Source organism: Salmo trutta, chromosome 4 (assembly GCF_901001165.1).
Source record: "Salmo trutta chromosome 4, fSalTru1.1, whole genome shotgun sequence".
Taxonomy (NCBI): domain Eukaryota; kingdom Metazoa; phylum Chordata; class Actinopteri; order Salmoniformes; family Salmonidae; genus Salmo; species Salmo trutta.
This window is the reverse complement of record NC_042960.1, coordinates 1,256,830-1,282,240: the sequence shown is the minus strand read 5'-3', so window position 1 is coordinate 1,282,240 and position 25,411 is coordinate 1,256,830. Positions and strand designations below refer to the sequence as shown.

Below are 25,411 nucleotides of genomic sequence, written 5' to 3'. Positions count from 1 at the left end.
TTGTTGAATGCGCCTTTGAGATTCTGGCAGCCCGGTGGAGAATGTATCGGAGAGTGCTTGGTCTCAGACCCTCAAATGTCGATGCCTGCGTGAAGGCTACATGTGTTCTCCACAACTACCTGCGGAGGTTATTCCAGGAGCCGCTCCGGATGCAGGTTCCAACAATGCCCCCAGACAGGCACTCCAGGTGAGGGAGAAGCTGACCACCTACTTCTCATCGCCAGCAGGTGAAGTCCCATGGCAGTATGCCATGGAGTGAAACAGCTCTTTGAAGAGCCCAATAACACAAAGGTTATTTTAAGAACCATCCACCATTTTCCATAAAATTGAATTTTTCCCCCAGATTCCTTTATGTGTCATTGTCTCTCTTCATTTGGAAGCTATATTTAAGTGACATTTGGGAGTAAAGACCACACCTTAAAACCCCTTCCCTCTCTCATTAACATCAGTATTATACACACCTGGCATGATACATCAGGTGAGCAGGATCACTAATTAAGGTTATACGACATACAGTTAGTATGTTAACTAAGGGAAAGGGTAACCTAGGGTCCATACAAATAGTACACTTTACCATCATGTTCACTGGCCTGACAAAATACAGGTGGAAAAAAAATGAATTAGGAAGAGAATGTTTTTACTTTTTACTTGTCTTAGATCTGCGAAGGTGTAGGGAAGAAATTAAATGAGATATTAATAAACAACTGAAACAACTGACTATGAAAACATTATAATTGAATAAGTATTCAAGTACAGGAAAGAACATGACAGGTATGTGTGTTGTAAAAATGTTTAAAAAGAATACAACTATTGAAAGAGGTGTGTGTGCAGGAAACATTTAAAAAAAAAATGAATGTGTAGCCTGTAATCTGTAAGAGAACAACAAGAGCATGTACAATTTCTATTACTATTTATCTGACATTCACACTCTTTCAAACATGATTATTTGGTAAAGTTATCAGGGGTAGGAACTAGCATAATTTACATGACTATTTCTTTCACACACACACCTCATTGGCTAGGTTAGCAAGCAAGGTTAGCTAGCTAGCTCACGTTAACTAGCCACATCAAGCACAAGCTCACTACTAATCTGACCTGGCAATCCTACTATCGTGGACACTTTTCTCCAAGCAGCATTTTTTGTGTTTATGTCCCTGTAGCTGTCAGCAGTTGTGTCAAAAAGACAAGGTTTTGAGGATACTGCGAAAATGATTCTCTCCATGTGTCCAACCGCATGCGACCATCTGCAAAAGATATCTGCATCAGTATTGTTGCCTAGCTGCGCAAAATGTTATGCAGCAGTGATGGAAAGACAGAGTCGGTGTGTTCAAAGCGTTAGAGTACTCAAGACTCCAGGCCAACAGCCCCGAAGAGTTATCAGCCCCGAACAGCTAAAAGATCATCGATGAATCCGTCCTAATGGAGCTTTCTGAAGGTGAGTTAGTGAAAATAATATATTAGATTTGGAGAGGTATTATCAGGGAATTGTATGGATATTAAACATTTGATATTATTGTAATATTAAACAGGAGATATATGTTGTTGTTTTTTACCGATATTCTAAAACGGATGGACAATGATTTTTAGGTAATATGTTAAAATGTATATATTTCGTATAAATACCTGTTAATATTATCTAACGTATGTATGATACCCAGAGGCTACCTGGGCATAATTGATTGGCAACCGACAGCGTTAGACGGGGATTCTCAGAAGCAAACTGCGCCCGGTCCTTTACGTAGCCCTTCACCATCACACTATTTTCGACGTAAATCCAAAAATAAAATCCATAATAATATTTATACATTAAAAACAAAAAGTGGGCACCCTATTTTAAAAGCTATTTTTGTGTTTACAGTGGACAGCCAACAAACAGGTGTACATGATGCATTAGGGACTCTGAACAACTTCGGAGGAGCAGATGAAACAGATGCTATTCTCCGGTTTTGTACTAACGGCTTTACCCTAACTCCAAACACCAGCCAACAGCCCAGAACAGCGGAATACCGAGCAGCTAATGTCACGTCCTGACCAGTTAAAGGAGTTATTTGTTATTGTAGTTTGGTCAGGGCGTGGCAGGGGGGTGTTTGTTTTGGGGGTTTTGGGTTATGTTCTATGTTAGTCTATTTCTATGTTGATTCTAGGTTGTCTATGTCTAGGTTGGTAGTGTTTGGAATTGGTCTCTAATTGGAGGCAGCTGTATCTCGTTGCCTCTGATTAGAGACTATATTTAAGCAGGGTTTTTTTTTCTCATTGTGTTTGTGGGTGGTTATTTTCTGTTTAGTGTTTCGTGTACCTGACAGAACTGTTTGGTTGTCGTTCGTTTCTTGTTTTGTTTAGTGTTCTAAAATAAAGTTAATTATGAGCACTCAACCCACTGCGGCTTGGTCTACTCCCTTCGACGGCCGTTACAGAACCACCCACCAAAGAAGGTCCAAGCAGCGGAGGAAGGAGCAACAGGAGAGCTACTTAGAGTCGTGGACATGGGAGGAGATATTGGATGGAAAGGGACCATGGCACCAGGCTGGGGAGTACAAGCGCCCGAAGGAGGAGCTGGAGGCAGCTAAGGCAGAACAACGGAGGTATGAGGCATTATATCCTCCATCTCATCCATTTCAGTAGGAGAGGAGGCAGCCCCAAAATATTTTTTGGGGGGGCACACGGGTAGATTGGCTGGGCCAGGGGTGAGCCCTAAGCCAACTTCCCGTGCTTATTATGGGGAGCGTTTGGCGTGGAGAGCACCGTGCTATGCAGAAGTGCGCACGGTCTTGCCCATTCGCGTACACAGCCCGGTGCGCTTGGTGAAAGCTCATCACAGGTGCCATGCTAGAGCCAGCATCGAGCCAGGACCAGTAATGCAAGTTGCAAGCATCAGACTGTCGGTGAGGGTTCATGGCCCAGTGTATCCTTTTCCTGCTCCTCGTACTCTTCCTCCAGTGCGCCTGCCCAGTCCAGTACGTCCTGTTCCTGCCCCTCGCACTAGCCTTGAGGTGCGTGCTACTAGGCTGGCGCCTCCAAAACCAGCCCCACACATCAGGCCTATAGTGCGCCTGCCCAGTCCAGTACGTCCTGTTCCTGCTCCTCGCACTAGCCCTGAGGTGCGTGTCAATAGTCTGGCGCCTCCAAAGCCAGCCCCATGCATCAAGCCTATAGTGCACCTGCCCAGTCCAGTACGTCCTGTTCCTGCTCCTCGCACTAGTCATGAGGTGCGTGTTATTAGTCTGGCACCTCCAAAGCCAGCCCCATGCATCAGGCCTATAGTGCGCAGTCCCCGTCCAGAGCTTCCGGCAACAGTTCCCCGTCCAGAGCTTCCGGCGACAGTTCCCCATCCAGAGCTTCCAGCGCAGTTCCCCGTCCCGAGCTTCCGGCGACAGTTCCCCGTCCAGTGCTTCCGGCGACAATTCCCCGTCCAGTGCTTCCGGCGACGTTCTACAGTCCGGAACCGGCAGAGACGGCCCACAGTCCGGAGCCTGCAGAGACGGCCCACAGTCCGGAGCCTGCAGAGACGGCCCACAGTCCGGAGCCTGCAGAGACGGCCCACAGTCCGGAGCCTGCAGAGACGGCCCACAGTCCGGAGCCTGCAGAGACGGCCCACAGTCCGGAGCCTGCAGAGACGGCCCACAGTCCGGAGCCTGCAGAGACGGCCCACAGTCCGGAGCCTGCAGAGACGGCCCACAGTCCGGAGCCTGCAGAGACGGCCCACAGTCCGGAGCCTGCAGAGACGGCCCACAGTCCGGAGCCTGCAGAGACGGCCCACAGTCCGGAGCCTGCAGAGACGGCCCACAGTCCGGAGCCTGCAGAGACGGCCCACAGTCCGGAGCCTGCAGAGACGGCCCACAGTCCGGAGCCGCAGAGACGGCCCACAGTCCGGAGCCTGCAGAGACGGCCCACAGTCCGGAGCCTGCAGAGACGGCCCACAGTCCGGAGCCTGCAGAGACGGCCCACAGTCCGGAGCCTGCAGAGACGGCCCACAGTCCGGAGCCTGCAGAGACGGCCCACAGTCCGGAGCCTGCAGAGACGGCCCACAGTCCGGAGCCTGCAGAGACGGCCCACAGTCCGGAGCCTGCAGAGACGGCCCACAGTCCGGAGCCTGCAGAGACGGCCCACAGTCCGGAGCCTGCAGAGACGGCCCACAGTCCGGAGCCTGCAGAGACGCTCCTCAGTCCGGAGCCTCCAGCGACGCTCCTCAGCCCTGAGTCTCCAGCGACGCTCCTCAGCCCCGAGGTCTCCAGCGACGCTCCTCAGCCCGAGGTCTCCAGCGACGCTCCTCAGCCCGAGGTCTCCAGCGACGCTCCTCAGCCCGAGGTCTCCAGCGACGCTCCTCAGCCCGAGGTCTCCAGCGACGCTCCTCAGCCCGAGGTCTCCAGCGACGCTCCTCAGCCCGAGGTCTCCAGCGACGCACCTCAGCCCGAGGTCTCCAGCAACGCACCTTAGCCCAGAGCCTTCAGCAGTTGTCTACAGCGGGGAACATGTACATGTTATAACACATTCCCCACAGCATCTAAGGATGAATACACTGACACGGACATTGTATTTTGTTATGTGAAAGTAGCATAAGTATGTGCAAAGAGTTTACAATTTTGTTTAAAAGTTCAGAATATGTCTCTTGGGGAAATTGAGATGTATATTATGTATTTCATTTTCTTACACAGTTTAATAATAATTGTGAGTTGTAGACATGTATAAACCAAAGGTTTAATTTGGGTTATAATAATGATTTACAAATGAAAAAGTCAGTATTTCATGGCAGCTTTATCAAATTAGACACTAATGTACTTGTCCTCTTGCTCAGTTGTGCACTGGGGCCTCCTTCTATTCTGGTTAGAGCACGTTTGAGCTGTTCTGTGAAGGGAGTAGTACACAGCGGTGTACAAGATCTTCAGTTTCTTGGCAATTTCTCGCATGGAATAGCCTTCATTTCTCAGAAAAGGAATAGACTAACGATTTTCAGAAGAAAGTTATTTGTTTCTGGCCATTTTGAGCCTGTAATCGAACCCACAAATGCTGATGCTCCAGATACTCAACTAGTCTAAAGAAGGCCAGTTTTATTGCTTCTTTAATCAGAACAACAATTGTCAGCTGTGCTAACATAATTGCAAAAGGATTAGCCTTTTTTTAGCCTAACAGTTTCCATGGCAACATCATATGTTCACAGGTTACATGTGTGTATTTGCTTGTGTTTTAATATGTGTGTGTGTGTTTTAATATGGGCTATACTGTATTTACAAGTTCACAGTCTCATGCTTTCTGCTTAGCTGGGAAGCGCAGCTTAGTTTTATAACAGCAGTTAAAGGGCGAAGCCCCTTATGATGTCCCTAGGAAACCCTGTCGTGTCACAGCCCTGATCACAGATTACCAACCCATATTCACCTCTTTGACTTTGACCCCAGTCTGCAGACACACACACACACACGCACACACACGCGCACGTGCACACACACACACACACACACAGTACCTGCTGTACCCCTGGGAGTGGAGGGGGCAGGAGACAGAGGGGAGGGGACAAGGACAGTATCAGAGGGTTCTGCCCAGGCCCCCTTGGTGAGGTGTGTATCTGTTCTGTTGTCATGGTAATATTATATGACTCTAAAGGGTTAATAAGGGATTGTGTTGGACAGGTCACAGGGTCAGGGATAGCAGCTGATAACTGATAACAGTATATTCAGTTGATACAGTGAAGATCATAATAACCACCACTAGATGGAGTCAGAGAGGACGTGTTTCTTTATCATGAAAATTGACATTGGTTTGGTAAAAACAGCAGGATAAATACACATGTAGGTAGACTCCAATCTGGGTTTGTGTTTTGCGTTTGAATGTTTTATTATTTCTAAATGAAATATTAAAAAAATATGAATAACAAAAATGATAATGCATTAAACCGATAATACATCCATTTAAACTCATAATGCGTGTATCTTCATGTGTTTTAATGTTCCATCCTCTTGATCCTCATATAATCTGTTCATTATGTTAACCATACATGAGTTCTGCTTATTTTCCATCTTTATTACAATAGTGGATGTATGGACTTCATTAATGTCACCATAATGGAAAAGCTGGGAACATTGAAGAGGGGATTAAAAATAAAGTTTGAAGCTACAGTCTGCGATTGGTACATACATTTTTGGACTTGTAAATGAATAACATATATATTTTTTTAAATCACAGACCCCCCACGGCTGCCCTCATAAACTGGTTGATAACAGAATCCAACCCTATTGTAATGAGAACCATGCTTTTATTAAATAACTATTACATGATATAATCATACATGCCGTTTAGCAGACGCTTTTATCCAAAGCAATTTATAGTCACGTGTGCAAAGATTTCACATGTGGGTCGCAGGAATCAAACCCACAATCCTGGCATTGCAAACACTATGCTCTACAAACCAAGCTACAGAGGACCACACTACACAATGTACAGGGCTGTATTCCGTCATCTGCAGTTTACTAGGGCCGACAGGCTAGGATAAGTGGTCAGGGTGATGATTTGATGCTGCAGAGTGGGTGGATTTATAGTAGTCAATCAGGAAGTAGAAAATATTTTATGAAGCTAGAATGCTACATTTAGTGAATGTCTATTGGTTAAAGACATTGGTATGTTGGACTCCATGACATGGCCCTTATCAAGTAGTGGTGTCCCTTCAGTGGAGCCAGGTGGGGAATTGGCCAGAGTGGTGATGTCATGTTGTTCCAGAGTGGTGATGGAATGTTGTTCCAGAGTGGTGATGGGATGTTGTTCCAGAGTAGTGATGTCATGTTGTTCCAGAGTGGTGATGTCATGTTGTTCCAGAGTGGTGATGTTGTTCCAGAGTGGTGATGTCATGTTGTTCCAGAGTAGTGATGTCATGTTGTTCCAGAGTGGTGATGTCATGTTGTTCCAGAGTGGTGATGTTGTTCCAGAGTGGTGATGTCACGTTCTTCCAGAGCAGTGATGTCATGTTGTTCCAGAGTCGTGATGTCATGTTGTTCCAGAGTGGTGATGTCATGTTGTTCCAGAGTGATGATGTCATGTTGTTCCAGAGTGGTGATGTCATGTTGTTCCAGAGTGGTGATGTGATGTCACAGATTTGGTACATCATTGCGCAAATTAAGCTACACATCATTAAATATGAGACAAATGACAGACAGTAGCATAGGCTACAAGTATGAAAATAGATTGAACATGAATATATGATTGAAATAGACATATAACCTAATGTATTTATATTTGAATGCAGTCATCTTTATATTTGTAGTCAACTTTGTTCTAAAGTTATCCTCACTCACAGAGAAATTGACAAAACACGTGATTCCATGTTTAGCAGTCATCTTCGGTGTATAAAGTGACACGGGAGAGCAACAAAACATTTAATGGCACACTTAGCTGTTGTACGTGTGGTCCGAGGCAGGCCTTACACTACGAGTGTTTTCAAGTGCAACGTTAATAACGGCGGGTTTTGGGAAACAGCTGGGATTAAACAATGTTCCTACGAAGGTTCTGAAGATGAATTTAGCCTTCAGATTATTTTGGGAAACCGGGCCCTGGCTGGTTTCACAAGGCTACTAAACTACCTCCGTATCATAACAAAACAAATAACATGAGTCACAAATGCAGCAGGAAAGCAGAGCTTTTTATTCATGCCAGAGAGGTAAACTGGACACAAAAATTAAAACATTAATATTACAGTGCAAATGACATGTTGAGAAATTGCCTAGAGAGAAGCTGCTGGCACTTCTTTACACAAGAAACATTCATTTTCGCGGTGGCCTTGGGAACATTCCCAGATGAAAACTTTGCAGGTGCCTGCCAGATCTAACAACACCTGGATAGGTGTTAATAAACATATTAGCTTTCCTTATCATATCATACAGCAACCTGATGCCCAATTGCGCCATCACTAGCTATGTTTCCATTAACTTGTCCAGTGATGTTTTGTAGACATTTAGAAAGTTGCCTGCTACGGCGCGTTTCCACTGAACTGTCTTGTGTCGATAAAAACAGCTGGACGTAATGACATCACACCTATAGGGTTGAATAAAAAGGTTGTGGTTGGAGTGTTCCCATTACCCATTTATGCAAATTGGCAATAAATACATTGGTGATAGCCTGTATGCCCTCCGACCTATCTGTTTCATGTCTCAGGCAAAAGCCAGCATGAATAGAATGCAAGAATTGACTGATACTTGTCATATTCTAATAATTATCATCATGTGCCAACGTATCTCCAGGGTGCCATAGTGAAACTTGCACTGTAGTATATCTGAAATAATTGGATGTTGAAACTTGTATCCAGCCAATCAGAAAAGCAAGGCGAAGCAATTTAGGGATTCTGGAAAGTCAGGACAAGGATCCTGCAAAGACACATGGTGTTTATAGTTGAGAAATAGCTTTAGCAAGCAGTAGGCATTTAGAATTAAATGTAGAGGGGAGCTTTATAGTTAAGTGATAACATCACGTGCCCTGTATACCTTCAACATTATTTGGCAATCATCATTTATATATAAAAAAAATCAATTTTCATCATCGTTTGATGAAATAAAGAAAGTTTGAAAAAAGACAACATCCACTCCTGTTGAATGGATAAAACATTGTTGGTCTTTAGAAAGTTAAGGCAAAGCACTCAATATAGGACAGGGGAAACGTCTCGAGTGGCGCAAAAGGGAATATAATATTGCGGATAAAGTTCTGAAAGGCACAATTTCATGTGTACAACATCTAAAGACCTGCATCCCTATACTGAGAGCCTTGCCGTTTCTAAAAGGACATATTTGGGTGTTTTTGGAGCCTTTGTTCATGTTTTTTCAGAGCCCCATACTACACAACGAGGATGAGGAAGTGATTTGCTATTTGGGGTAAGTTCTAAAAAACATGTGAAATCACAAAACCGGTATTCTGAACCCTTCTATAACATGCCATTTACATCAAAAATAGAAATTTGGTTGAGAAATGTCTCTTCTCCTTTAAGTTTAAGAGGTAGTATCGGGTTGGCAGTCAGTCAATCCATGAGGTTAAAATCAGATAAGTAGGTCTCTGAGGGATGTAGTGAAGAGGGCAGAGACCAGCAGACACACAAACAGTGGAAGGGATAGAGCGATGGAGGGCGGTCCCGCGTTGCGGACGATGGAAAACCGACAGGTGCCGACATTCATGGCCTTGTCCACCGCCACCAGCTCCACTGTTAGAGAGCAGCACGAAGCGTTGAACGCTGCTGCAACAACCGTCTGCTTTAGGTCCGTGTGGGTGAGGCTGCCCACTCCCTGGCGGTGTTTGAGGCTGGTGATGCCCGTGCCATTGACACCGTCGGTCAGGTTGGCAGAGAGCTGCCAGAAGTTGGAACTGCAGGCTGCTGGGTTAGCTGGGCAGTCGACCGACGAGACGATGACCATCTCACACTGGGGAGGGGTGAAATCTGTCACCTGCAGAGAGAGAAAGAGAGAGAGAGAGAGAGAGAGAGAGAGAGACAGACACCGTGATCAGCCCATAGAGTGGAGAAGGCCCATATAGTTGAGACAGCTCATATAGTGGAGACAGCCCATATAGTGGAGACAGCCCATGTAGTGGAGACAGGCCATGTAGTGGAGACAACTCATATAGTGGAGACAGCCCATATAGTGGAGACAGCCCATATAGTGGAGACAGCCCATATAGTGGAGACAGCTCATATAGTGGAGACAGCCCATATAGTGGAGACAGCCCATATAGTGGAGACAGCCCATATAGTGGAGACAGCTCATATAGTGGAGACAGCCCATATAGTGGAGACAGCCCATATAGTGGAGACAGCCCATATAGTGGAGACAGCCCATATGGTGGACAAAGCTCATATAGGCCTCTCAGGTCTCTAGTGTATCTTTATCTATACCTCTACTCTCTAGCATATCTACTATATCTGTACATATATCTGAGGTTACCTTGGTGACAACAGAGAGGCGCAGGACGGCGTAGTTGGAGTCGGATGCCCCGGGGGCCACAGCCTCGATGGTTAAGGTGACATCTGTTCCCGAAGGTGTGTTGGCGGGCACGGTGATGGTCAGTTCACCGGTGGCGTTTCCTCCGGTGGTCACAGCGATGCTGATAAGATAGCATTAATTGTCAATACAAATTATGCCAAGAGAGGACAATATTTATTAAGGTTTTTGCCAGCATGGAGGAGAAGCTGATTTTGAACAGATCTGTTTTGGTCCCTAATCTGTTTATGCTGAAATTGCTCCTATGGCCAATGTGTACAAACAGATCTGGAATCAGCCTCTGGCTTTGATATTCCAGCCCTGATCCCTACCTGCCAGGGATGTTCATTTTGAAGTCTCGGTCATTTCTGGCACTGATTTTGTAGCTGCCTCCAGTGGCGTCGGTCATGACAGTGAAGGGAAGGGTGAAGGGTTTACCAGGCTCCATGCTTCTGTCCACCACGGCCTGAGAAGACAAGAAGAAGAAGATCTGTTGAGTAGTTGTTGTGAGGTCCACTTTTGAAAATGTCTATGACCATGGTTTTTGTCTAACACTATCTCAATATGCAATATAGACTCCTTCACGATTTACAAATGAAATCCGATATTCAATGTAAACAGGAAGTGTGTCAGCATCACTTACCTTGATGGTAACCTTGGAGACGGACATCTGAGTGGTGGACTGTCTCTGGAACACGGTGGAGGAGACCACGTCTGTCCCGTTCAACAGCACCACAAACTCCCCTGCAGGGACCTTGGTTACCGTAACTAGGAAGTCCCCGTTGCCCATGTCTTCCAGGGTACCGCCAACGACCTCTGACCCTGACACTGTCACCAAGGCAATGTCAGCCACCTTGACAGAGGCTGGGCCCTTCCTGCCCAACACCGATACCAACAACATGGCAGGCATACCTGAGAGGAGAGGAGGAACGGAGGGAAAGAGAGGGAGAGAGAGAGAGAGGAGGACGAGTATAAGGATAGGGAGATAAAAGAGGAAGAGAGAGAGGATGAAAATGATCTTGAAGGGTGTGGCTATGTAACTGTTCTAGGTTCAGATACATTATGACAAATTATAATTAATTACATGTTATGACTGATTATAAGTAGCAATTATGTTTTGTGACTGATTATAGGTAGTAATGACGTTTTGTAACCGATTAAAGGTAGTAATGACATTTTGTGACTGAATATAGGTAGTAATGACGTTTTATGACTGATTATAGGTAGTAACGACTTGTTATGTTTATGAAAAGTAAAGGTCTCTTTTACAAGTGATCCCTGCATGACAACAATTGTACAATCAAGGCAGCATGGGAGCATAGGAAATACACTAACAAATGCTTTTTAAATACAAAACATGAATCATGAAAAACAACCGCTTTGCTCAGTAGAGTTCCTCAACCAACAATCTGAGTTGCCCGAAGGGCACCAATGCATCCATCTGTACAGTGTTCTGAAGATTGAAGGAAGGAATTTCAAGAGTTATCAAGAGCAGGTCATACAGTACCTGTGATATGTCTATAGGTAAATGCAGTTTTTGCATATTGACTTTATAAATTAACAGAATGCAATGTTTTGACCTACAATACATCAAAAAGGACCAGCCTACCTTCCGATAGAGAATGCAGTGAACGCAAAACTTGTCGCCCGTGATAAAACGATGTGCACTTTGGTATAACTGCATCTAACGGCTTTAACACACACACAAAAAAACTTTGTAAAAAGAAGCTGTTATGGGACTGTTTAATATTACTAATCAACTGTATTGTAAGGGAAACGAAAACATGCTACAGGTCTTCCCTGTGGCTCAGTTGGTAGAGCATGGTATTTGCAATGCCAGCATGGTGTGTGCAACGCCAGGGTTGTGGGTTCGATTCCCACGGGGGGCCAGTACAAAAAAACATTTACATTTAAAAAAAAAAAATAATGCATGAAATGAAATGTATGCATTCAGTACTGTAAGTCGCTCTGGATAAGAGCGTCTGCTAAATGACTTAAATGTTAAATGCAGTAGGCCTTTAGAATAATGCTAAACATATATATCCTTGACTCTATCCAGAGAAGCAATTAATGCCAGCCTACTGAATGAGTGACAAATGGATGGAACGGGCAATAACTGTGCACCTTACTTCACAATTGCTTTTAAATTAGGCCTAACTGAATGGTAAGGAGGGTGAAGAGGTTGGTTTAATTTAATAGTATAATGATGAGTTGAATGATGAAAATGTAACATTTAGGACATGTATTGCACTCTTGTATGCAGGGGCGGAAATCCCGGGGGGGACACCACCCCCCCATCCTGTGAAAAATATGATTTGTCCCCCCCAATATATCACTGAAACATAACTATGTAATTTAAATAATATTAATAATACGCAATGAAAGCAATTGTGCTGATTATACACACTTAATAGCACGTTTTTAAGTTTCAAAAGATTGCGACCCCCCCCACCGTTTGCCTCACAATGGTTTGATCCACTGCCAGTTCCTTAGTTGGCAAGGTAACAGAGGGGTCGTGTCTACTGTCTGAAAGGCACTCAATGAACGTAACTGACGTGAGGTTAATCCAGTCAATCGCGCACACACACTAGCTGAATATGCAGAGCTAGCGCGCAAATATGAACTATTAAGCTAGCTAGTACCTATTCCATTTATGTGGCGTCGTCAAAGATGGAATCTTTGCTATCGTCAATTTATTCCAAGATCAGCATGCAGATGATGTAAGTTAGTGCTTCAAAGTCCCTGTGATAAGGTTAGCGATAAACTGAAGTCCAAACTGAACAGAACTACACTCTCTTCTACCATTGTCTTAAATATATTTAATGGTCTCGTTGCAAAAGCTAAATTGTCGCAAGGGAACTTTTATTTATTTATTTTATTTCACCCTTATTTAACCCGGGTAGCAAAGATTATAGAAAACACCACTGAAACTGAATTGGTGCTCGCTAGCTTTGCAAATTCAGCTATTGTTGGAAGCCAGCCAATATGAAACAAACTATTAAAATTACAAAAGGTTGCAGCATATGTTGTGTAAATGGTGAACTCATACAGCTGTCAACTCTTGTCATTTTAATCCGTTTCACATTTGCTAGCTACCTTTTAGATCGAAGCCCAAATAGAATGATAGAAGATGATAGAAGCCCATCTCCTACTGTAAATAACCTACACACTGTGTGTGTAGCCAGCCAGCCAGGTAGAAAAATGGCAGAAAAATAAAAGACGGACATCAGAGTATTTTTCAATACACCAAAACGCATAGTAAGAACCCTAGTAGCCTAATATCTCAAAGACTAGTTGATAAAATGTTCAGAAGAAAGAAATGAAATTCTAATGGAAATGTTTCACAATGATATCATTAGGCAGAGCAGGCAACAGATGGCACACAGACAGCAGAGTTGGGGACAGATATGCAGGGACAGACTGGCAGAGACAGGGAGTCTCAGGTAAGTTTGTTGAGTCTTTGTTTGGCAACATTATGAAAGGTTCTCAATTTTTTTTACTTGTAATATAGGAACATAATTGGAAAATGCCATGGATACCCCCACTCTCAACTTAAACTGGTGACTGAACTAAGATTTGTTAAAGGCAATGGTATTGCTGTTGTGATTAGTTGTGTAGTTTTGGGTACCGGTAGTTAGGAGTACGGCAAACACCTTATTTCTTTGGTTCCTCAATATACATTTACCATATTACAATGTAGGCTATGTGTTACAGCACTACTTTTGGTGTCCCCCTCAGGAATTGCTCTTGAGAAAATTTCATGTAATTGTCCCCTCCAAAGTTGATATCAGATTTTCGCCCCTGCTTGTATGTCCGCGGAGCATATGGCGTAGAGAACATGGCTGTGGAGTCATTTTGGTCTGATAGGTATGGATGGGGTGGACTTTTTCCCGAGAGATGCCACGCAACCGCTTCAGAGAGTCCCGGTGAGCGACTGTCTGAGACTGTGGTTTTGAGACTCGTGCAGCCTTACATGGGCAAAGGTAGAAATGTGACCATGGACAACTTCTTCAAATCATTTTCCCTGGCAGAAAAGTTGATCGCAAAGAAAACTAGGCTGCTCCGAACAATGAACAAACAAAGGCGGGAGCTGCCCCCCTCTGCGCAACACAACACACCAGCAGAGCTGTCCTCACATCAGTGATGCAGAGAGGCAAAGCAACACTCACGGTGTACAGCTGGTAAAGAAATAAGAGTGTTTGTTTGCATCTTCAGCACCATGCATCCCACTGTTGCCATTGGCAGTGACCAGAAGAAGAATACGGAGACATTGACAGATTACAATTGCACAAAGGTATGTATCTCTTCCATATACAGATAGCCAAACACCAAATATTATATTACATTCATATTATTGTTATTGTTATTATTATTATTATATAATTCTAACATTTTATATTCTATTTTATTTAATGCAATAGGTTGGTGTGGATGCACTCGACCAGATGACAAGACTGTACTCTGTAAAAGGAGGTACTCGTCGCTGGCCTGTTGAGGTGTTCTACAACGTGCTCGACATGACCGCTATCAACGCGCACGTGTTGTACAAACAATGCCTCGACAAGACAGTCAGCAAGAGAGATTTCATCACGGAGCTGGCATGTGTGCTTCGTGAGAACCACGTGAACGCTAAGTAAGAAGCCACCAAGGCCGCAGCGTGTCCTGCTCTCCCTCTTCCCCAAGCTCCCCAGCTCCCACTGGGAAAAAGAAGACACACTGTCAAGTCGGCAGGTGCACATGAAACAAGGCCCGTGAAAACATTGTTCACTGCAAACGATTTGTTTGAAAGCTGTGTGAGGACTGTGGACCTGAAGCATAAAGAGAAGACGATATTGATTCATGCTAAAGGCACGGGTATACGGGCACAATACTGTGTCTGATACAATCAACAAATGACTGTTTTTATATCTTGTCATTCATATATTTTCATGAATATTTCTTTATGCAATTCATCCTTTACAATTGTTCATGCGCTGGTGCTTTTGTTTAGGAATACAGAAAATAATTTCACATGCGCACCTGGCTAGTTATATTATTATTATTATTTTCATCAGCAGAAGCTTTTTGGTTTTTACTTTGACAAAAAAACTACAACTGGACTTCATTAATTATTATAACTCTATTAATAGTCGAATCTACAAATAAAGTGGAAAAATGGATTACACTAATGTTTTTATTGTAAGGGAAACGAAAATAGGCTATAGGCCTACATTTCTTGGAGGACTTTGTAGAATACTACAAAACATATCCTTGGACTCTATCTAAACAAATAACTACAGAAATATATATATTTTCACAAATATTTCTAAATGTAATGAATACTTTAAAATAGTTTATGCAATATTTAACAAGCGTTGGAGCTTATGTTTGGACACCTTGCAGGTTGATATGCATCTGATGGATATGCTAAAATGGACGCCAACATTCTCTAGCGGGTATTTATATGCTGAAAGGCCAGGCGGTTCTAGTGTTTTAAATCGCAGCTGCATTCAAGTAGATTATGTTGTCATGACATCGCCATAGTAAAATTATGATTGACAGATTACCTGCTTGATATGATAATGATTTTAAGATGATGTTGTAGTGTTTACCTGCTTGCGGACGGCCAGAGATGAGGGCATATCCTGGGTGAGGTCCATCGAAGGTCTCCACAAAGTTATAAATGAAGGCAATGGTACTCTGACCTGGAGACAAACACACGGACGCATGAACACACATCGACTTGGTCTCACAATTTTGTATTATTTTGTACGTAAATCCGAACACTCCATTTAGTGTTATATTTCCTATGTTATGTCTTAATTTGTGGATGTCCATCATCCATTTCGGGTGATATGTTACAAATTGCAATTGGTACAATATGTTAGAATTGTAAATATGTTACGAAATTACAAAACATTCAATATGTTACAAATTTGTAAAACCTATGATATATTACTATTCCAAATTGTTGTGGCTAACGTTGGCTAGGTGGTTAACACGCTCCAGCAGGTATATTTCACTGGTCACCCCCAAAGCCAACATCTCCTTTGGCCGCCTTTCCTTCCAGTTCTCTGCTGCCAATGACTGGAACAAATTGCAAAAATCACTGAAGTTGGAGACTTATATCTCCCTCACAAACTTTAAGCATCAGTTATCTGAGCAGCTTACTGATCGCTACAGCTGTATACAGCCCATCTGTAAGTAGCCCATCCAATCTACTTACCTCATCCCCATATTGTTTTTATTTACTTTTTTTGCTCTTTTGCACACCAGTATTTCTACTTCCACATCATCATCTGCACATCTATCACTCTGGTGTTAATTTGCTAAATTGTAATTACTTCGCTACTATGGCCTATTTATTGCCTTACCTCCTCACGCCATTTGCACACAATGTATATCAACTTTTTCTGTTGTCTTATTGACTGTACGTTTGTTTATTACATGTGTAACTCTGTGTTGTTGTTTGTGTCACACTGCTTGGCTTTATCTTGGCCAGGTCGCAGTTGTAAAATGAGAACTTAACAATGTTAAGTAGCTGGCTAATGGTAGCTAGGCTAGGGGTTAGGGATACCAGTAGCTCGCAGCCCACCTAAGAGTAGCTCGCCAAACAATTCTGAAAGTACATGCAATTTGCAGTGTTCCACTGCAAACTGTCATTAACAAAAAACATGTATCTACAATTTGTTATTTGCAAACTTTGCCATGAAATGAGCAGTAGCAGTACAGAACCATCATTAGACCGACCAGTTAGATGGCACATTCCTCACTTGCTAGATATGCAATTAAAGGGCCAGATGCGCAATTAAAGTGGAATTACACAACAAAAATATATTACAAATATTTTTGAAAATTCAGATGTGATTCAAGCGTTGGCATGGACTCAGAACATTCCCCTTTGTTATTTCGTTGGCATGGACTCAGAACATTCCCCTTTGTTATTTCGTTGGCATGGACTCAGAACATTCCCCTTTGTTATTTCGTTGGCATGGACTCAGAACATTCCCCTTTGTTATTTCGTTGGCATGGACTCAGAACATTCCCCTTTGTTATTTCGTTGGCATGGACTCAGAACATTCCCCTTTGTTATTTCGTTGGCATGGACTCAGAACATTCCCCTTTGTTATTTCGTTGGCATGGACTCAGAACATTCCCCTTTGTTGTTTCGTTGACATGGACTCAGAACATTCCCCTTTGTTGTTTCGTTGACATGGACTCAGAACATTCCCCTTTGTTATTTCGTTGGCATGGACTCAGAACATTCCCCTTTGTTATTTCGTTGGCATGGACTCAGAACATTCCCCTTTGTTATTTCGTTGGCATGGACTCAGAACATTCCCCTTTGTTATTTCGTTGGCATGGACTCAGAACATTCCCCTTTGTTATTTCGTTGGCATGGACTCAGAACATTCCCCTTTGTTGTTTCGTTGACATGGACTCAGAACATTCCCCTTTGTTATTTCGTTGACATGGACTCAGAACATTCCCCTTTGTTATTTCGTTGGCATGGACTCAACATTCCCCTTTGTTATTTCGTTGGCATGGACTCAACATTCCCCTTTGTTATTTCGTTGGCATGGACTCAGAACATTCCCCTTTGTTATTTCGTTGGCATGGACTCAACATTCCCCTTTGTTATTTCGTTGGCATGGACTCAACATTCCCCTTTGTTATTTCGTTGGCATGGACTCAGAACATTCCCCTTTGTTATTTCGTTGGCATGGACTCAGAACATTCCCCTTTGTTATTTCGTTGGCATGGACTCAGAACATTCCCCTTTGTTATTTCGTTGGCATGGACTCAGAACATCCCCTTTGTTGTTTCTCTACGAACAATTGTAATTTTGAGAGTGAAAAAAAGTATACTCTAAAACTAGAAGAAATAAAACTGAAAAAACATAATTTGGAAAATAATCTATAAATAATAAATAAAAAAATAATTGACAGTTGTTTATTAACCATTATTTTACCAGATACAGTGACAGAAAACAGAGCTTTACTTTCTCTTGTACATTAAAGGCCCGGGGAAGAGTCACAGGGGACATGACAAGAATGCGTCTATTTGAAAGCTATATAAAAATGTTGTAGCTTGTGACATTTACATTTCTTGTTTAAGTAGCACTCATGCTAGAAAAGGTTGGAGACCCCTGGATTAGGGTTAAGGTTAGGAGTTAGGTCAAATAGCTACGGTTAGGGTTAGGGGAAGAGTTAGTTAAAAGGGTTATGGTTCTGGTTGGGTTTAGCTAACATGCTAAGTAGTTGCAAAGTTGCTAATTAGCTAAAATGCTAAAGTTGTCCATGGTGAGATTTGAACACGTAACCTTTGGGTTGCTAGACAATTTGCATTATACACCCATCCACCCTCTTTTTGTTTTTGCCTTAAGAAACCTTCTGTCTTATGTAACCATACCAAACGTATACCAAAATGTAAACGTAACATATCATACTAACTTGAGTTTCCAAGATTTACTTTTACTATGTTACATCTAGTCTATGAGACCATACTGCAGACAGACACAGTGAGTGAGGGCTGTATTCTCTCCCTTCTCTATATGGCTCTTCCAGACCTGGGTTCAATTGTTAAATCGTTTTGACATGGTTTTAAATAGTATTTTAAAGTATTCTAAATGATTTAAAAACAGTTTTTGAACCCAGGTCTGGGTACTGTATGGCTGCCCTCTAGTGTTGAGCATGAGCATAACACACATAATTAAACAGAATAGGCTATCTCTATGGTAACTCACCCGTGACCTTCAGTGTGTAGGGCTGGTTGGAGTTCATGCTGATTTCCCATAATCCCGTAGGGTTGTCGGTGGCCAGACGGACCCGGTAGAGGTTACCCACCGTCTGGACAGTCCCCAGTTTCCCGTTGGCCTCATTCTGTTTCTGGGTCACACCTGTAGGGGAAGGAGGGTGAAATGGGATTATTGCAGGATGCCAGTCAAACATACCTGGTGGAACAGATTCAAGCCTGGTTGGCTCACACACAGGGGTGTAAAGTACTTAAGTAAGTCGTTTTTTGGGGGTATCTACTTTACTGTACTATTCATATTTTTGATTACTTTTACTTTTACTCCACTACATTCCTAAAATAAATAATGTTATTTTTACTCCATACATTTTCCCTGCAGCTAAAAGTACTCGTTACATTTAGAATGCCCAAGCAGGACAGAATTATGGCACCTATCAATATAATGCTTTGTCATCCCTACTGCCTCTGATCTGGCGGACTCACAAACACAAATACTGTGTTTGTAAATTATGTTGGAGTGTGCCCCTGTCTGTCCATCTGGTTTGCTTAATATAAGGAATTTGATGTATAGCATTTACTTTTACTTTGTACTTTTACTCAAGTATGACTATTGATTACTTTTTCTCCTACTGTCCTTAAGTATATTTAAAACCAGATACTTTTAGACTTTTACTCAAGGTTACTGGATAACTTTCACTTTTAATTGAGTCATTTTCTGTTAAGGTTTCTTTACTTTTACTCAAGTATGACAATTGAGTACTTTTTCCACCACTGCTCACACATCCCCATCGCACCGGCTGGCTATAGGGCAGCAACCAAGATTTCCACTTCTGACCTTAGGTCAGTGTCCAGAGGAAAAGTCATCCTACTCTGTGAGGTGAACCCTTACCTAAAACCTTACCTTAGATCTGTCTAGGTGTTTGAGGTTCTTACCTGCAGGGTTCTTCAAGGTGAAGGTGAGGGACTTTCCAGTGATGTTTGAGATTCCTACCTGCAGGGTTCTTCAGAGTGAAGGTGAGGGACTTTCCAGTGATGTAGATGGTGATGTTGTTCAGAGACTCGTCCAGCAGGAAGGAGAATGTCTCAGCTCTGCCTGGGTTCCTCGCTCGCTGTAGGACTATCACCTGAGGAGGAGGAGGAGGAGGAGGGCAGAATGAGAGAGGAGAGAAAGTGGAAGTGACAGAAATAGTTACCTACTGTTTTCATTTAATGAATTTTATTGAAACTTTATTTAACCTTTATTTAACTAGGCAAGTCAGTTAAGAACAAATTCTTATTTACAATGACGGCCTACCAAGAGGCAAAAGGCCTCCTGCGGGACGGGGCTGGGATTACTGGTTTTGTTATGCAATGTTATTTTATGTTATGCTACAGTATGCTATGTTATGCTATGCTATGTTATTTTATGTTAAGCTATAGTATGCTATGCTATGTTATGCTATGTTATTTTATGTTATGTGATGTTATTGTATGTTATGCTACAGTGTTCTATGTTATGCTATGCTATGTTATGCTATGATATTATGTTATGTTATTTTGACATGCCTTGGCATTTTAAAAGTTCATTAAGCACATATTTGTTTTTCATTCATCAAGTTTTGAATGATTTAAAATAAAAAACGGATCCAAAACAAAATGGCCGCCAGTGTTGACTCACCAGAGCAGAGGTGGAGGAGTCAATGATGACGTCAGTGGCCTGGGGCAAATTTTCCTTGGTGACACTGATTGCCTGACCACCAGACGCCAGCGCCAGGTCCTTGTAGGTCTCGAATGTAGCTTCGCTGGACTCTACTCCACGCCTCCTCCTTCTAGCACCATCACCATCACCAGTCATGAAGAAAGACACCTGGAGAGACACATAGGTGTGTTTGAGAGAGTTTGCCTGGTCGTATTCATTAGGCACCAAACGAAGAAAGAAAGAAAAAAGGCAGTGACTACTTGTCCAAAAGGAATTGCGCATTTTGCTGCGTTTTGCTACTGTGTGGCCTAAAGAATACAATCCTGAATTGCAGGAAATGTTTTCTTCTAAAACAGGAAGTATTTGAGGAAGTGCTCACGGTTGACTTAGTGCTCCTGATCAGGGCCACGATCGTTTCCTTCAATTCAATGTCCTTAGCAATGGCATCTGTGAAAACATAGATGTTGGACGACGCAGGGGCACCGGTCAGCGCCAACTAGAGAGAGAGAGAGAGATATCAAAATCCAGAAAAGAGCTGTTAAATTCAACAACCACCTAAAAGGAAGCGATTCCCAAACCTTCCATAACAAAGCCATCAACCTGGAGAAGAGTCCCCTAGAAAAGCTGGTCCAGGGGTCTGTTCACAAACACAAACAGACCTCACAGAGCCCCAGGACATCAACACAATTAGACCCAACCAAATCATGAGAAAACAAAAAGATAATTACTTGAGACATTGGAAAGAATTAACAGAAAAACAGAGCAAACTAGAATGCTATTTGGCCCTAAACAGAGAGTACACAGTGGCAGAATAACTGAACACTGTGACTGAACCAAAATTAAGGAAAGCTTTGACTATGTACAGACTCAGTGAGCATAGCCTTGCTATTGAGAAAGGTCGCAGTAGGCAGAGAAGAGAGAAGGCAGGCTATGTAAACACTGTCCACAAAATTAGGTGAAAACTGAGCTGCACTTCCTAACCTCCTGCCAAATGTATGACCATATTAGAGACACACTTCTCCCTCAGATTACACAGACCCACAAAGAATTCTAAAAAAAAAACATATTTTGATCAACTCCTGTATCTATTGGGTGAAATACCACAGTGTGCCATCACAGCAGCTAGATTTGTGACCTGATGCCACAGGAAAAGGGCAACCAGTGAAGAACAAACACCATTGTAAATACAACCCATATTTACTTTGATTTATTGTTCCTTTTGCACTTTAACTATTTGCACATCGTTACAACACTGTATATAGACATGATATGACGTCTGAAATGTCTTTATTCTTTTGGAACTTGTGTGAGTGTAATATTTACTGTTTTTATTGTTTGTTTCACTTTTTATCCAACGTAAACATATGTTTCCCATGCCAATAAAGCCCCTTGAATTGAATTGAAATGAGAGAGAGGGAGAGAGAGGGAGAGAGAGAGAGAGAGAGTATTTCATGTCTTTATTTATTGTCAGGTGCACTATAGAGAAAGGTATTATATCTGAAACCTGATTGGAAGATAGTCATGTCAATCACTGTACCTGGAGCCCTGATAGGCACATCTCAGGGAGGTCTCCGCCTCCATTAGCCGTGAGGTTAGCGATCTCTGCTTTCATAACATCAGGGTTTGTCGTTTTTATCAGGGGTCCGAACTCTACATACACACACACACACACACACAGTGCTCACTAACCACTTCCTGACTTAACCACAAACCGCACCAGCATTTCGATGAATGCCAGAGTTTGTCAATGAGGTTTTGCTAAGGAGAATGCTTGGTGGAGTGTAAAGCCAGCTTTACCTGGGTCGTTGAATGGGACCAGGATGTACTGGGAGGGCTCATCCTGCGTTCCCTTCTTGCTGTCGATGATCTCATAGACAACTCTCTTGGCTTCAAGGATGTCATCACTCATGCTCCCCGTGGTGTCGATCACAAAAACAACTACTGACGAACGCGCTACGCCCATGAAGCTGTGGGAGAGAGAGATAAAGAGAGAAAGAGTGTGAGTAACTTTAACATGGGTATTTCCCTCTTCCCCCCCTCTCCTCCCCTTCACCCCCCTTTGCCCTTCACCCCCCTCTACCCGTCTCCTCTGCTTCACCCCTCTCTACCCCTCTCCTCTCCCCCCTCTACCTGTCCAATTCATCCCCCTCTACCCCTATTCTCTCCTTCACCCCCTTCTATCCCTCTCCTCCCCTTCACCCCCCTCTACCCCTCTCCGTACCGTAGGTAGTTGTTGTCACCGGCGGCGCCCCGGATGTCGTCCAGCAGCTGGAGGGTGGCGGTCGTTGCCACGGTGACAGCAGCGGTGTGCAGGGCCACGTTGTCTGAGCGACGCTCGTCCTTGCTGATGCCCCCGCGAGGAGCCTTGGAGCTGGTCAGGTCAGCTGCACCGCCATGACTACACTTACCTGGGAGGAGAGAGGTGATGATGGGTGTTATACAGAGAGTGTGTGGGTATCTGGGGAAGGTAGTGTGTGTGTGTGTGTGTGTGTGTGTGTGTGTGTGTGTGTGTGTGTGTGTGTGTGTGTGTACCTTTAGGCTTAGCTGAGGACAAGATCCCCATGTATCCAGAGGTGAGTTTCTTCTCATTAAGAATGTTAGGCAGGATGGAGTTGGAACAGAACCCCCCATTGGCACAGTCACTGCAGGTCGGGGTTTTAACATCTACAAAATCAAAACACAATTTTCAAGGGTCGTTCTTAAATACGGTGACATAAAAAACATATTAGATGTATTTTTATATGAATGCATTTGGGTACATCTTCCCATTCTAAATGAACTAATATGGGACCTTAATAACTTTAAATAATTTTAACCATTATAATAACATTCTGCCACCAGTAGGAGTAGTAACATCAATGATGGTAACACCAATGAGACATTTTAAGTAAATGTGGATTTTCTGAAATGGAGGCCACAAATGCTCAAATGTCATCAAATCTTTAAAAATGATTTACTAGTTATGTGATTAATGATTTTACATTTAAATTGGCTAACACCAAGTGACACATTGGAATGAGACACACCAAATTATCCACGGAATCCTCAAATGTATGTCATACTAAAAGGGTGTGATTAGCTAATAATTTTTTTAAACATAAACCCTACCCAGATAACCCTTTGCCATCGGAAAGGGGAATACCTAGTCTGTTGTACAACTGAAGGCATTCAACTGAAATGTGTCTTCCGCATTTAACCCAAACCCTCTGAATCAGAGAGGTGCGGAGGGCTGCCTTAATCAACATCCACGTCTTCGGGGCCCAGGGAACAGCGGGTTAACTGCCTTGCTCAGGGGCAGAATGACAGATTTTTACCTTGTCAACCTTTTGGTTACTGGCCCAATGCTCTAACCACTAGGCTCGAACGCTCAAGGTCATTGTATATCTGTTTCATCTGTGATTTTCAAGGGGGTAACACAAATGACAAAACTGAGGGACACATTATATTCATAATAAAATAAGTATTTTATTAAACTTCTTTGTTTTTATTGCTCTATACAATATATGAAATACTTTTGTTCATTGTCATTCAAAATAATAGAAAGATATCTCTAAATTCCCCAAAACATATCACTACACCTCAACACATCACCAGTGAGACAAGCCAATTTGCAAGCCCCCAGTAGTTTCTACAACGCATACAAATACACTACATGACCAAAAGTATGTCGACACCTGTTCGTCGAAAATCTCATTCCAAAATCATGGGCAATAATATGGAGTTGGTCCCCCTTTGCTGCTATAACAGCCTCCACTCTTCTGGGAAGGCTTTCTACCAGATGTTTGAACATTGCTGCGGGACTTGCTTCCATTCAGCCACAAGAGCATTAGTGAGGTCGGGCACTGATGTTGGGCGATTAGGCCTGGCTCGCAGTCAGCGTTCCAATTCATCCCAAAGGTGTTCGATGGGGTTGAGGTCAGGGTTCTGTGCAGGCCAGTCAAGTTCTTCCACACCAATCTCAACAAAACATTTCTCTATGGATCTCGCTTTGTGGCATGGGGTCGTTGTCAAGCTGATACAGGAAAGGGCCTTCCCCAAACTGTTGCCACAAATTCAGAAGTACAGAATCATCTAGAATGTCATTGTATGCTGTAGCGTTAAGATTTCCCTTCACTGGAACTAAGGGGCCTAGCCCAAACCATGAAAAACAGCCCCAGACCATTATTCCTCCTCCACCAAACTTTACAGTTGGCACTATGCAATGAGGTAGGTTGCGTTCTCCTGGCATCCGTCAAACCCATATTAGTCCGTCGGACTGCCAGATGGTGAAGCGTGATTCTTCACTCCAGAGAATGCATGTTCACTGCTCCAGAGTCCTATGGTGGCGAGCTTTACAACACTCTTGGCATTGCATATGGGGATCTTAGGCTTGTGTGAGGCTACTCGGCCATGGAACCCCATTTCATGAAGCTCCCTATGAAAAGTTATTGTGCAGTAGTTGCTTCCAGAGGCAGTTTGGAACTCGGTAGTGAGTGTTGCATCCGAGGACATACGTTTTTTACACGCTTCAGCACATGGTCCCATTCTGTGAGCTTGTGTGGCCTACCAGTTCGCATTGTTGCTCCTAGACATTTCCACTTCACAATAACAGCACTTACAGTTATCCGGGGCAGGTCTAACAGGCCAGAAATTTCACAAACTGACTTGTTGGAAATGTGGCATCCTATGACGGTGCCACGTTGAAAGTCAGTGAAGTCTTCAGTAAGGCCATTCTACTGCCAATGTTTGTCTATGGAGATTGCATGGCCGTGTGCTCGATTTTAAACACCTGTCAGCAACGGGTGTGGGTGAAATAGCCTAATCCCCTTATATAAATAGTGTAGATGTGTTGCAGTTTAAAGGACTTCCATTTGTTATATTTTTGGCATTTACATTTTTTTTTCTTTATATTTAATTTTTATATTTAATTTTTGTATTTATCCCCCTTTTTATCTCCTCAAATTCCTGATATCCAATTGCGTTCCAATTACCTTCTTGTCTCATCGCTGCAACTCCCCAACGTGCTCGGGAGAGGCGAAGGTCAAGTCATGCGTCTTCATATTTATCTCTTTATCTCGTCTCC

The 25,411-nt window shown here is 43.2% G+C and overlaps 1 protein-coding gene and 1 long non-coding RNA gene across 2 annotated transcripts in view; one reads left to right on the top strand and one right to left on the bottom strand.

The window, feature by feature from the left end:
- Positions 1 to 1,345: 1,345 nt before the first annotated feature.
- On the top strand, positions 1,346 to 2,017 carry LOC115190245 (uncharacterized). The gene is made up of 3 exons (XR_003877162.1): positions 1,346 to 1,435; positions 1,659 to 1,768; positions 1,859 to 2,017. It is a non-coding gene; the product is annotated as an uncharacterized LOC115190245 (long non-coding RNA).
- Positions 2,018 to 7,600: 5,583 nt separating this feature from the next.
- LOC115190219 (von Willebrand factor A domain-containing protein 7-like) overlaps positions 7,601 to 25,411 on the bottom strand; it is a 31,791-nt gene continuing 13,980 nt past the window's right edge. The window contains exons 6-18 of the mRNA XM_029748719.1: positions 22,882 to 23,013; positions 22,571 to 22,757; positions 22,147 to 22,316; positions 21,887 to 21,999; positions 20,729 to 20,845; positions 20,329 to 20,517; positions 19,663 to 19,795; positions 18,664 to 18,816; positions 15,530 to 15,622; positions 10,582 to 10,850; positions 10,271 to 10,404; positions 9,903 to 10,062; positions 7,601 to 9,407 (exon numbers count right to left, since the gene is read on the bottom strand). Coding sequence (XP_029604579.1) covers positions 9,006 to 9,407; positions 9,903 to 10,062; positions 10,271 to 10,404; positions 10,582 to 10,850; positions 15,530 to 15,622; positions 18,664 to 18,816; positions 19,663 to 19,795; positions 20,329 to 20,517; positions 20,729 to 20,845; positions 21,887 to 21,999; positions 22,147 to 22,316; positions 22,571 to 22,757; positions 22,882 to 23,013 — 2,252 coding nt within the window. The 3' untranslated portion in view covers positions 7,601 to 9,005. The remainder of the gene's footprint in view (positions 9,408 to 9,902; positions 10,063 to 10,270; positions 10,405 to 10,581; positions 10,851 to 15,529; positions 15,623 to 18,663; positions 18,817 to 19,662; positions 19,796 to 20,328; positions 20,518 to 20,728; positions 20,846 to 21,886; positions 22,000 to 22,146; positions 22,317 to 22,570; positions 22,758 to 22,881; positions 23,014 to 25,411) is intronic.